We start from the raw sequence: 14,967 nt of genomic DNA, 5'->3' as shown, positions 1-14,967 counted from the left end.
CATATGGGTGTCATACTATTTAAGCCATAAAAATCATACCTAACTTCTCTTCTCAGATATTTCCAACAGTAAATGTGTTATATCCCAAATGTTTTTCAGCTTCCCATATCATTACAACTTCATTCATTCTTTCTCCCCATTGTATAGTAGTTACCCAGGGAAGGTTTTGAACATAAGTCCAATATTCAGTTCCCATTACAGTTCCCAAATTGTTCACGATGAACATAAGCATCACAAATTGTGCTATTAGTCTGTGTTGTGCCCTCCTTTTTCATGATCTGTTCTTCCTTCTCCTTTTGTCTTTTCTTTTTCTGTTTAAGTGTAGTTATTCATTTTCTGTATTACTTGATTCATCTGATCTGCACAGATTCACCAGATGAATCAAGTAATATAGAAAATGAATAACTGTCTAATATTCCTTTCTAGTATCCAAACAGTTTCTCCATCTGTGGACAAAACAGAAGCATACTCTCATCCCCATGTTAATAATTGATCAGATCCTTTTCTTTGTCCATCCTTGGAGTCCTTCCACATGACCATGTCCTTCTCTTCATGTTGCATATCCTTATTAAAAAATCTTGCTGCAGGTGTTAATTGTTTATCATTCAATGTTAAAAAATTCATGGTATATAAGGCAAGATTTATTCTTCTCTTTTGTTTCCCTTTTGTCCCTATATATTCCCCCTTTTTTGGTACTTCCAGAAATCTCTTAAGATCTTTATGTTTCCTTTCTACTAAAGCTTGACCAGTGGAGTTACAGGGAATGCCTGTAATATGTTTTATATTGTAATATAGGCAGAATTGTTTAAATGCCATAGAAATATATCCTGGGCCATTATCTGTTTTTATGGATTTTGGTATCCCTGCAATAGCAAAACAATGGAATAAATGATTACTCACACCTTAAGTAGCCTTTGAACTTTGTGCTGTTGCCATTGTATATAAACAATGTATTTACGGTAACATGAATAAATTTCATTTTTCCAAAAGGTGCATTAATGAGTCACATTCATCTGCCACAACTCATTAGGAGCATGGCCTCTAGGATTCTTAGAGTAATTGGGAGGGGTAGGTAAGTATGGAATGCATTGTTGACACGATTTTACCATATTCCTAGCTTGCTCTCTGGTGATTTTAACTTCTTTCCTTAATTAAGAAGCATTCTGATGAAAATTTTTGGGAGACAATCTAGTTTGCTTTTATACTAAGCTTATAAGGAGTGGATGGATTAATTGATCAGCCCTATGATTACTTTCATATATAGCCCCAGGCAATCCAGTGTGGGAATTTAAATGTTCAATAAAAAGGGATTGTATCTTCTTGTAATTTTTTAGACTTGATATAATTCTTCATTAGTATTATGTTTAATAAAGGCTGTTTCTATGTGTCTGACCACATGATAATTGTACTCCTATCTGTAAACATATCAAGGGGTTGTGACTGTTCTTTTAATACCATTAGTATGGCATATTGTAATTTGTAATTTCTTTTCTATTATTTTGGGAATAACATAGATTGCAACACCTTTATCTGTAGCATCAGTATAAGTTGTGTCTGCCTCTTTTTTTGGAACAGCAGAAGGCATTGTCAGGAAAATCCAAGATTGTTTACTCATAAATTGTAAATATGGTACAGTTATCTTGTATCTTGTTATCAATGGGGCCTTGATAAATAGAAAGTAATATTTGTCATTCCATATCTTCCTGTATTATTTTTATCTGTTTTTATTATACATTTGATGTATGCCTATGGGAACATCCCTTATTAATCCTTTTGTTCTTTTTATCAATTTATACAACAATTTAGTCACCATCTGAGGATATGTAGATATATTGAGACTTTATTGTTATGGTAGATATCTTCATTCCAATATCCCAGTCCCTTGATGCAACACCCCAAAAGGTACTTCTATACCTTTTGAAATCGACACTTATTTATAGCTTCTTCCACCTTAATTAGTTGACTCCTAGTCTCAGATGTTAATTGTCGTGGTGAATGCAAATTAGAATCCCCTCGTAAAATCTCAAATAATTTTCCTAATTCATAAATACCTATATTTAAGTATGGTCTTATCTAATTAATATCTCCTAATAGTTTTTGAAAATCATTCAGGGTATGCGAGCATTCCATTTTTAAATTTATTTTTCTTGGTCTAATTCTATCTTTTTCTACTATAGTTCCAAGATATTCATATGGAGAATTAATCCATACCTTTTCAGGTACAATGACCAAACTCATGTTTTCAAACTGAACTGTGGTTTCTTTCAATATTTGTTTCAGAACTGTTTCATCTGGAAATGCACATAAAATGTCATCTATATAATATATTAAGTATACTTCCTTTATATGTTTGTCTAATTGGTTTCAATGCTTGGACACATATTTTTGACACACACATTCTTCATGCCTTGTGGTAAAACTTTCCAATGCTATCTTTCATATGGTTCTCTGAGATTTATACTGGGTATAGAGAATACAAAAAATTTCCTATCCTGTTCCTGTAAAGGAATAATATAAAAGCAATCTTTTAAATCTATTACTAATGGCCAGTTCTTTGGAATCACAAAAGCAGTGGGCAATCCTGGTTGTAAAGCCCCCATTGTTTCCATTCTGTTATTTACTTCCCTTAAATCTGTCAGCAATCTGTTTTCCTGATCTCTTTTTTTAATCACAAAACAAGAAAATTCCAAGGGCTGTTCGACTCCTCTAAGTGACCATTTTTCTAAGGCTTCCTTAACTAATTCTTTTAGAGCCTTTAGTCTTTTGAGAGGGGCCACTGTTCCACCCAAATAGGTTCTTTTGTTTTCCAACATATTTTCTCAGCTTTATATCCTTTTTTTTAAAATTATATCTTCAACAGTGACCCCCTATGAAAAACCTTCTCTTCCTCATTACCAATCTTCACCTGCATAATCTTTCAAGATATCTCTTCCCCATAAATTAATAGGTATGTATTTAATATATATGGTTTAAATATACCTTGTTTACCATCATTTTTCCAATGTAGATAACTTTAGCTCACAACTGTTACTTATACATTACCTACTCCCCATTATTGGAGGACCCTGATCTATCCCTCAATATTTTGGCCAATGTTTTGTTGATATAACTGCTCTATCAGTGCCTGTATCCATAAGACCCATAAACATTTTCCCTTAAAGTTTTATTTCCATCATGGGTCTTGTTTCCTTTATTTCTTGACTCCAATAAACCCCAGTATTTCCAAATCCTTGAGTTTCCCTAATTTTCTCTCCTGTTTCCCCTTTTAAGGCAATAGAAGCAATTGGGCTAATCTTTGTCCTTTTTTGTATTTCATATTTAGTAGTATTCAGGTCCAAATGCACCATAACTTGAATCTCCCCTAAAAATTCCTCATCAATAACTCCTGGGATGACTAACAACCCAGCAGTAGAAATACTATGTCCAATGATTAAACCTGTGCTTCCTTGAGACAAAGGACCAGAAACCCCTGTAGGTATGCATGTACTACCTCTCCATTAAAGTAAAACAATGTGCCCCGGGTAAATCTAGTCCTCTTGTGGCATGTTTTAAATCAGACACTGTCAATCTTGATGCTAGAAATAGGAGTTCTCTTTGGGAATGCTCCTTGGTGGAGTCATAGATAGGGCTGCCCCCATTATTTGATGGGGCCTGGGCTGGGCCCTTCTTCCAGTTTCCCGAAATCTGATTTCCCTCTTTGTCTGTTTTTGACCTACATTAGAAGAACAATGTTTTCCTTTCTTACATTTAGGGCAGATTGAAGAGGGTCCTGTCTTAAAATCATTCTTCTTAAAGCAATTCTTTCTTAAAATGTCCTTTTTTCCCCCACTTGAAACCTGCCTTAGTATGTACATTAGTGTCCCTAAAAGCTGCTGCCAGTACACTAGCATGATGTGATAAGGTTGCCACATTGTGACATCCGGCAATCATGTCTGTGACCGTCATATCCCTGGGTCCACCTAGTAGTGCTTGCCTACACTCTGCATTGCAGTTGTCCGTGACTAACTTTTGTAGCAAAATGACACAAGCTGTCTGGTCTCTTACACCGTTGCCTGTTACAACCTGGCGAGAAACTGCACAATTTTCGTTAGCTCCTTGTTTTATTTTTATAAATGACGTATTTCGTCCTTCCATTTTGGGTGATTTCAGCCATGCCTGTTTTGCAGTAATGGCTATTTGATTATCTATTCCTACCCATGGACCAGTGGAAGTGAGCATTTCCAATGTTATTCTTAACTCTACTGCATCATTTCTTTTAGCTATCTGCTTTATCACTCTCAAATAATGTCCTCTATCCGTAGATTGTCCCTGTCCCATATCAATGCTCTCTATTTTAAACCCAATGAAAAAAATATCCTCTTTACCTGTGTCTTTTGGCGTGCTGTGCTCCGTGAACACAGGTTACCCAGACAAAGTCTTTCCTTTCAAGACTCTGATTCGCCTCTAGGTGGTCCCTGTTTGGGCACCAGTTGCTGCCAGTGATTTGGCATGTTCTTTGGTATGATCAGAACTGGGTTGGAGAGACACACAAATAACTTAATGTCATGAATAACTCTCTTTTGACTTTATTTTTGTACATCCATTCTCTTATAACCTTATCTTAGATATAATAAGTCAGATGAAATCCAAATGAATATCTCCCTGATTATAGTTAAGATACTTGTACTTTGAAGTCTTTTAGCCTTCCTTATCAGAATTTTCCCAGTACATTCCAAGCTCAGTAGATGTATAGGTCAAGGTCCATTGGTGAGTCAACTATTGTCCGCAATAACTCAGGTGTGGGTCTGGCATTTACTTAAGAGCCAGGTTAAAGGAAATGTCCCATGAACACCTAGATTTCAAGAAAGCACCAACACTTAGGGTCATTAAACAATCTCTCCTAACGTTATTCTTGAATACTCAGACTTTTATAACAAAACTTATCTCATACATAACAGGTCAGACAAAACCCAGCTGCAGAGCTTCCCTGGTTAAATTTATGGTATTTATCCTTCAAAGTCTGTAAACTTCCTTATCGAAAAGCTTCTCAAACACCTTTGACATCACATATATCTTAGGTCAGTGTTCACTGGTGAGCCAACAAATCCCTTTAATGAACTGATGCTGAGCAAGATGAGCAGAACTAGAAGAACATTGTATATCCTAACAGCAACATGGGAGTGATGATCAACGTTAATGAACTTGCTCATACCAACAGGGCGACAATCAGGCACAATTTTGGGATATCTGCAATGGAGAATGCTGTCTGTATCCTGAGAAAGAATTGTGGAGTTTGAACAAAGACTATTACCTTTAATTTAAAAAAATATTATATTATTATGTAATTCTGCTATATCTCATACTTTATGTTTCTTCCTTAGATCAACTTAGATCAATCAAATTATATCAATGCATGGAAACAATGTAAAGACCAACAAATTGTCTTCTGTGGGGGGTGGGGGGTGGGGGAAAGGAAGCAAGATTAGGGGAAAATTATAAAATTCAAAATAAATAAAATCTTTAAAAAAACAAAGAATACATGGATATCTCTGGTGGCAAAGGTCACTCCTAGGGTCTGGCCCTCGACAGCCATGCTGGACTCTGGTCACCTTCATACCAGGGATGCCTTCATTTCCACTCCATAGAAGCTGGTCCTTTACATATGATGAAAAATACTGGCCACCATCAAGAGAGCACACTGATAAACTCTGAATGCATATTAAAACATACTTTTTTCAATTTCTTTATTTTTCTTTTTTTTTTTAGCTTGGCTAATATGGAAATATGTTTTACATAGTATCCCGAGTATCATATTGCTTGCCTTTTTAGTGAGTTGGGTGAAGGTCTGGTGGAGGGAGGAAGAGAGTTGGAAACCCCTAATTTTTTAAAACTAATGTATACATTAATAATAATCATAACAATTATTACTATCATCATCAAAAGAGAAGATCCTCATAAAGACCCTCATAAAGACCATGATAGGATGATCTACTTCTAGAAGATGGTGGCAAGGTGAAATGAATAAAATGTTGCCCTAGCAGTTGGGAGACTCTCCCCCCAAGCACTAGCGCTATAGTTTCCTAGCAATGTGATCTTGGTCAAGTCACTTACCTACACAGAAGAGCCTCAGTTTCTTTGTCTGTAAGATGTAGCTATAAATAATACTTATACTGTTTACAAAGTTATAAAGAAAGAACTTTGCAAACTTTGGAGATCTACTCAAATATAAATTATTATTGTTGAAAATGTTTATTTCCTAAGTGTTCTTCAACTTCTCATATATGTCTTTGTAAATTCAGAGTTACAAGTTTTTCTGGAAAAAAAAAGAGGAGAAAATGAAATTATTGCCTGAAATTCAATATTAATTTTTATTTTTACCCCTTTCTCTCAGCTAATGAAGGAATTTCCTCTTCTGAGCATGTTCAACATACATGAAAACCTTTTAGAAGCTTTACTGGAACTGCAAGCTTATGCTGATGTTCAGGCAGTCTTAGCAAAATATGATGGTAAGTCCTTGAATATTATTTTTTTGCATGTGTTTGGTATATATAATTCAACTCTTAAGTTGATAAAATCATTCCAAGTCTTAGTCAAAACGTGTAGACATTCAGACTTGTATAAAATGATTTGAGCAGTTTTCATGATGTTTTATTTCTTGACAAACCAGAATAATGAAATGGAAAATTGTATAGTACAGTAAAAATTGTCCTGCCAGCATTGTTTCTCAGTGAGTCTCACATTCCTTTTGAGATTTTGTGATCTGATTAGTTTGAACCAAGATTATCAGTATAGAGAACTTGCTTTTATATGGCATTTTGCTTTAAGGAAACCTCCCAAATCAAAAACTGGAACTAAGTATGGACCTAAATTACTAAAACGCACTATCAGTGCTTACCAAACAGGTTAATTAGGGGAGTGATTATCTGTGTTATAAAAGAATTACTTACTTTACAAAATTTTTACTCTTTTTTTTTTCCTGTAACTGCTGGGTTTCCATGGAACACGTCAATTATTATATTATTATGAGAGCCAGAATAGGGTATTTGATTGGTATTGGAGTAAGAAAAATTTGGGTTCAGGTCATGCTACTGACCCATTTCAGGCATTTGACCATGGATAAGCAACTTAACTTCTTCATGCCCCAGGCAATTCTCCAGGATTGTAAATGACAGTTGCCAATTGGCATTAATTGAGCTTCCATATTAGGAATTAAGCCAAGTGAAATCATAGAGCTGGATTAACCCTTTGGGTCCTTCCATCTTGTGCCTCCTTGACCAAACAGCTTATCTTTCATTTTCTAAAGTGAAGTACATCTAATTTGCAGGATTTGCTAGTATGATTTTTAGTTATTTTACAGGAATTGTTATGCCATTTCTCAAGATTATTCTGAATTAAACAGATCTGGTTACATCTTGTTTTTAAGAGTAGGAAACTAAGGTACAACAGTGTTATTATTTGTTACTGTTTTTTTTTAAAGTAAATCTCAAAATGAGTTGGAAAAGTAAAGACAGAAAACTGTAACCCAACACTGTGTGCTTATTCTGCCTAATTATACCTAAGTATCCCATGTAATAACATATAGGCTATCACACAATTGCTTTCAAAAAGAAAAATAAATTTAACTGTGCACTTTAAAGTAAAAACATCCAAATATTTGGCATTCAATTGGGATTAAATAATAGAGATAATTTATACTTTAGCATCTTTTTATAATGCTGTCTTCTGGGGTCTCTGTCCTCAGAGGATTGTCTTAAAGATAAAATACACCTTATACTTTGGTTCTTTAGGACTTCAAATAAATAATTGTCCTCATCCACTCCTCTACTCCCTTTTGTCCTCATCTACTCCCCCAATGAATAGAGACCAATTTTACCTTCTTTTGGCTGAATTCCACTCTTGTGACCAGCATATTTATTCCATATTCAACACAGTATTTACATTACATATCTAGATTTAAGAAATAACAATTTAACCAAATAGTCTTTGGGATTCATAAATCTCAAAAGGCTCTTTTTTTTGTACAAAACTCATCAGCTTTATGTGTGGTAAGATTGATTGTAATATAAAGAAATGAACTCATTCATAGCTTTCTATCTCCCTTTTCTTTCTGTCCCACTCCACAGTCTTCATTCAGTTATAACCAAAGCTGATTTATTGGATTCTGATAACATATGTTCAGATTATTTCTTAAAACAGCTGGTCCCACCCTCTGCAAAAAAATTGGCTCATATTTTGAAAAACTCCTGTTATAAGTGGACAACTCGCCATACCAAGTGTCTTGTATTCAGTTTTGTTTATATTGTGTACCTGGCAACAGAGATGATGTCCATACTCATTATTCATGGAAAAAGAGCCTCATTAGTGGCAGGACACATTCTGTTGCTGAGCTACCTCATTATAGCTTTAAGAGTTCAACATTTGTCAATAGAGTGCAGATGACCTAACCACAACTGAATTCTAAAGGGGATTTTTTGGCTCTGGCTTGGCACAGGTCTATGTTATTTACAGAAGAATTGATTATGGCTGCTAAAGTTACTGTTCTTGAGGATTCAGATTTTTTTTTAAAAAGCTTCTTTGGTTTTCTTTCCCTCTCATTTTGAGATGTTTTTTCTATTGGGATTATAAGAGAAAAGTTGAAAAACCATAATAGAACTGGAAGCCTACGGTAGTCTTCTGATGACCAATTATCTGAGCTCTGTAGGTGGAAACTGAGAATTCAAGATTTTTATAAGCGATATCTTAAAGAGACACCCTTTCCCTAATGTTTCATGGTTCAAATGTCATCATCCTAAGACATGATGTTGGAGACAGCATTTTGAATCCCAGCCTCTGCACCTCCCCATAGAACCACACCCAAGCAGCAGGATTGTATGTTATCTTTGCAAAATGGAATGTGCCCATTGGGTAGCTATTTCTTGGATAGCTTATGGGTACAGTGATCCTTCTTCATAACATTTGCCAGGTGGCTGAATTTTTTGAATATTATGTTGGGAAATGACACAATGCGATTCTTGCCTTTTGCCAAAAATGATTTTTTTTCCTTAAAGAAAGAAAAAAGTAAACAGCATGTTCTAGGAATGGAGTAAGGTAAAGTGTATTTTCCTTCCATTCCCCTTTTCTTCAATTTTATTTCAGCCTTACATTTTTGATCCTTTATTAAATATTTATTCTATGGCCCCTGGGATTATGTTAAATTTGACATTTCCCACCCCATCCCCCAGAAAACTGTCTACATTCAATTTTACTTTTGTTTCTAATATGTCTCCACTTTTTACAAATCTAGCTACTTTTCTCAAAGGCTGTTTATTTTCCATTCCCAAATTCTTCAGTTTTTTGTTTTTTTAATCACTATTTCTCAATAACTTTTCTCAAGTTTTTGTATTAAATTTTTGCTTCATGAAAGATATTTTATAAGGAGCTTGTTAGGATACTAGCTAAAACTTCCACAGTTCTTGTTTTCCTCACATATTAGGTGATGCTAAGGAGTTCATATTTAGTTGAATATTTCCTTTCTGAATCTAAATTATGCCAAATATAATGTTAGCTGTGCCATTCTAGTCAAGTCACAAGTTCAGAATGGTAGAAAAGTTTGTGTATACTTGCTTGACTCTCTTTGAAAGCATCATTAAACAGTAGTTTCCTCTCCAAGCCTTACCTAATGCATTTATTAATATTTGGAAACTGACCTTTGCTGTTCATTTCATTTGGATTTTGGCATCTTTGTCTTCATTTAGCTTCTACCATAGATATGCAGAATATTTAACACCAGTAAGTCATCATAACTTTCTTTTAAAAAAAAGCTAATGGAAAAAATTGACACAAGCTTTAGATTGTTCTTTAAAAGTTCAAATACTAGCTAAAATTAAAATTTCAACCCAAAGATTGGAATTTTTATTCAGCATGTTTTCTTCACATTTTTTTAAACTAGGATCTACTAATACTAAACTTGAAGCCACATCTTCCTTACTGCAAGGCCAGCTCTCTATCCACTATTCATGTTCCCTTTCTTCCTATTTTAATCATAACCACTTGAATATTTGTCATTTTAATTATTTCTTTAAAGTTAATTCTTCAGTTCAAATGTAAAGACACTGATTGTTTTAGGTTTCAATTTTTCTCATGTTCTAAATATACTTTCCATTTTCTATTTTAAGGTCTTCATGTCCAGAGCATGATAATAAGAGTAAATATTTTTGAAAAAGACAGAATTAATGTCTTCTAAATATTATAAAATCTATATATGTTATTTTATATTATATATTTTATTTTAATATAAGAATCATATAAAATGTTATGAAAATTAAAGAAAAATTCTAAATATTATAAAAAGTACTAGATTTTGATGGCAATTATATATATACACATATATACATACATACATATACATATATATATATATATATACACACACATAGCTATATAAATATATAGGTTTAGCTGTTATTCTATTTTCTCTGGAGACCCATCTTTATTTAACATTTGGAGCACTGAAAAAGTGCCATGAATTTTTTCAAAAGACCACTTTTGTTTCTGTGGACAAAAAGAAGTGGCGCTTCTGGATATCACAGCTACCTCAGCACTGTGATCATTTCCACCAATGGTAATAAAACTTGGCCTAAGTTCTTTTGGATTACTACTCTAACCATTAATCAGATGTCCCAAATTCTCAAAGTAAAACTATCTACTGCAAAGGAAAAGTAGGTTTGTTTGTTTTTTTAAACAGTCCAGGATGCAAAGAAACATGCAAAAAGTTCATATAGGTGCTTATACTATTTTATTTGACTTTTATCAAGCCAACTCATGTCAGTAATTATATCTGAACTCTGTTTTATAAGTAGCATTTTAAGATATATTTCTGACATTCAGTAAAGCTTTTCCCACCTTAAATAGGTGGGGAAAAATAAGTCTTAGGAAAATAATATTTAATGAACATTTTGTTCAGTACTTAAAATGCTATATTAGTTTTTCACTATTATTATTAAGGAAGCCATTTATGAATCATTATCTTGTGAAAATAAGCAGAGAGTAGCCAACAAATCATCATAGGACGTTTTACTGTGGTCATATAATGTAGTTTCATGAATAAGACAGTCCTTACCCAGCCATTATTACTCCTCAGAATTTGTCACTGGTTTATAACAAAAACAGTTTTTTTTTTTTTGAGGAATGTTTTTAACTGGTTTTTGACTAGTATGATGACAATGTTCAGTACACAATATCTTTATATGAACTACTTTATTAATTTTGCAGTTGTTGAATTTAGAGATCAACTAGTGAGGCCAAGCAAGATATGTGATTTTTTTTTTTGAAGTCAAGTAAAATCACTGGTAGAAATGGCAGTGTTGAGGGCCAGCTCGAAGACTGGCCAATCAGAACACAGAGAACAGCAGGCCTGACAGACTGCTGAGAGCTTCTCTCTGCCTGTATTTTTTTTTTAGGTTTTTTTTTTTTTTGCAGGGCAAATGGGGTTAAGTGGCTTGCCCAAGGCCACACAGCTAGGTAATTATTAAGTGTCTGAGACCAGATTTGAACCCAGGTACTCCTGACTCCAGGGCCAGTGCTTTATCCACTGCACCACCTAGCTGCCCCTCTCTGCCTGTATTTTAAAGCAAACACATATAGACACATAAACGGAGTCAGAGAATTTAGAATCAGAGAGGCCCCTGAAATCCGGGGAAACCCCAACTTGCTCTCCCTTTAAACATTACACAAAGACAAAAAACAACAGGATACCAGATAAACACACACATACTCTGGTCAGGAAACAAAACAAATACCACCAAAGGTGACAAATCTTCCAAGAAACCAGAGGAAAAATGCAGAGAATCCATTTTTCATAATCGATTTTTCCATTCAAAGGTTTTGATCTCTAAGACATTGATTTGAACTATAACTATATAACTATAACTATAACTAAGACATTGATTTGAACTATAACTATAACCATAACTATAACTTTTGAGAAGGCAAACAGTCACTCAAAAATCCCTCAGCCTAATTGGAATATCCCCTGTCCTCCTTCAGCTTAGAGAAACCAGATAACTTCTTTTTAAAGTAACAGCCTTAAATCTTTTCTGGGAGGGAAGTCTTCTATTTTTAAATCCTCAATCATCCCATATTTTCTGTAATAATCAAATTATGTACTTTAAAGTGAACCTGATTATCTTTTTTTGAAATTAAATAGCATTTTTTGGTGATTATTTAACACACACCTTTCTCATCTGTGAATACTCACTGTCACTTTTCTGTTTCTGAAACTTCAAATAAATTCCCTTTTTAAACATTTTATAACATTTTATTTTTTGTTTTTATTTTATCAAGTCTTTATGAAACAATTCTCTTATCTAGTGTTTTTTTCTTAATTCCTCTCTCAGTTAACTTCAAGATCTAGATAAGCTAGATAAGCAAGCTGTCTGATCTTTCATTCCCCTTGGAATTGCCTGTTATAGCCTAGCAAGAAATTGTGCAAAATCTTCATTAGCTACTTGTTTTATTTTTGTAAATGAAGTGTTGCCTCCTTGTTTTTCAGGCAATTTCAGCCATGTCCATTTTTCAGCAGTGGATATTTGCTATATGCTTGTAAGCTGTACCCAGTTTACTTACTTTTACCCATGGATTAGTGCTAAAGAACATTTCAAATGTTATTTTTAACTCTGCTGCTTCATTTCTTTTAGCCTGACTAGTACAATTCTCAAAAAATTCACTTTTCCATATTAAGTAATATTCTGGTGTAAGAGCAGTTTTTGCTATTGTGGTCCAGTCTTCTGGGGCTAATATTTGTCTAGCTAATCTTTCTATCATAGTTAAAACATATGAGCTATTGTTTGTTGATGATTTTAATTCTTTAAATGATTTAAATTTTAAATTATCGTATTCTCTCAAAACAATCCCTGGAATCTTTGAATCAGGTCTCTCAAGCATGGGGAAAAGAGAAAAATAACTCTCATGTCTCATGGAATTTCCTCTCTTTTAACCACTGCTTTTTGAGTAGCATTTATATGCCCCTTATCTCTGTTAGTTTTTTCTTCTTTATACCATAAAGGAACAAAAGGTGGGTTATTAAAGTTAGGAGGAGGTAGTGTTGGAGGTAAAAGTCACCACTCTTTTTTACTCTTATCTTCCTGCTGAATAGTTTGAACATCTACATCAACTTTTAATATACTCTGAGCCAAAGGAAGATCTCCAGGTGGAGTCAGACAGATTTTTAAAATATTCCACAATGAAAAGACTCCTATAAGAAATGCTTCCTGACCTTCCTGTTTAAAATGTTCACTAATCCATTTCCCCACAGTTTTCCATTTTTCAGTACTTAGTACTCCTTCTTCTGGAAACCAAGGACAACATTTTTGTACACATTCAATAAATTCTTCCAATTGTTTTGTTGTTATTAACAAGCCTCTTTCTTTTAACTATGTGCTTTAACACTTTCAAATAATGTTCTCTATCCTTAGATTGTCCCTGTCCCATATTAATGCTGTCTATTTTAGACCTGATCAAAAAATAAAAAAAAAAAATTATTTACCTTAATGCCTGCTATCCCTCTAAGAGAGTTCTTTCTTTCCTTTTTTTTTGATCCAGCAGGATGTTTAGACAATGTCTTTCCTTTCAAGACTGATTCCCCTCCAGGTCTGTCCTGTTTCAGGCATCAGTTATTGCCCGTGATAGCTCCAGTGTGGGTCCAAACATTGAACGAGAGTCAGGTCAAGTAGAAAGGTACAAGCAAGGTTGTGATGCAAAATCTACTGATTTATTTTCAGAAACTCAGACTTTTTAATAACAGAAACTTATCTCAGGAATGACTGGTTAAAGGAGACTCAGTTTCACAATTTCCTGGGTAAATTTACCATATTTATTCTTAGAAATCTGCATAGTTCTTTATCAGAAAAGCTTTTTTAAAAAAGATTGTCCCAGGTCAGGGTTCATTGGAGAGTCAACAAATCCATTTAATGAGTAAGAATACATACATACATATCTCTGATGGAAAAGGTCACCAAGGATATGTGTAAATCACTCCCAGGAGCTGGCCCTCAACATGGCAGAACTTGGATCTGTTGATTGAAAGCAAGGTTCTTGCATTCTAAACTCTCCCCCCCCCCCCGCCAAGATTTAGGATTCTGATTGTACTTTTTTCTTTTCTAATTTATTTATTGTTCGAACTATAGGCAAAGATACTTTTCAACTTTAATTTGTTTAAGATTTTCTAAGTTCCACGTTTGTAAGATGTTGAGTTCCACATTTTTCTTCTTCCCTCCTTTCCATCCCCTTCCCCTTGACAGCAAGCAATATGTATTATGTTAAATGTAGTTCCATATTAGTCATGTTGTGAAAGACGAATTAGAGGGGAACAAAAAAACCATGAACAAGTTAAAAACAAACATAAAACATAAAACAAATTTTTACATGGAAAATATATTCTTTGCTTTGTATTCAGACTCTGTAGTTCTTTCTCTGGATATGGATGTCCTTTAGAATTGTTCTAGATTATTGTACTGCTGAGGAAAGCTAAGTTCACCTAATTGTACTTTCAAAACTTTTTTCTAAAAGTCTTGACTTTGCCCTTTTATAATAATAATAATAATAACCAGTTACAAAGCACTTTTAAGATTTGCAAAGCACTTTACATAGATGATCTCATATGATCATCACAGCAATTCTGTACAGTAGGTTTAGTTAGTCCTATTTTACTTTTTTGTTTTTTTTTTTTGTTTTTGTTTTTGTTTTTTTGTAAGGTAATGAGGTTAAGTCCAAGGTCACAACAGCTGGTAATTATTAAGTGTCTGAGGCTGGATTTGAACTCAGGTCCTCCAGACTCCATAGCCAGTGCTCTATACCCAGCTGTCCCCCAGCCCTATTTTACTAATGGAAAAACTGAAACTTGCTAAGAGTCACACAGTAAGGGTCTAAGGCAAGACTTTCATTCAGATTTTCTAGACTGAAAGGCTTGGCACTCTGTTCTCTGTCTTCATGAGTTTTAAGTGTTTCTCCTGG

At 34.1% G+C, this 14,967-nt stretch overlaps 1 protein-coding gene across 3 annotated transcripts in view; it reads left to right on the top strand.

Moving 5' to 3' along the window:
- ST7 (suppression of tumorigenicity 7) overlaps positions 1-14,967 on the top strand; it is a 304,640-nt gene that overhangs the window by 223,409 nt on the left and 66,264 nt on the right. For all 3 annotated transcript variants that reach the window (XM_074193850.1, XM_074193849.1, XM_074193851.1), the window contains exon 9: positions 6,371-6,485. In XM_074193850.1, coding sequence (XP_074049951.1) covers positions 6,371-6,485 — 115 coding nt within the window. The remainder of the gene's footprint in view (positions 1-6,370; positions 6,486-14,967) is intronic.

Source organism: Macrotis lagotis, chromosome 7 (genome assembly GCF_037893015.1).
Source record: "Macrotis lagotis isolate mMagLag1 chromosome 7, bilby.v1.9.chrom.fasta, whole genome shotgun sequence".
Taxonomy (NCBI): Eukaryota; Metazoa; Chordata; class Mammalia; order Peramelemorphia; family Peramelidae; genus Macrotis; species Macrotis lagotis.
This window is presented reverse-complemented; position numbering and strand designations above follow the sequence as displayed.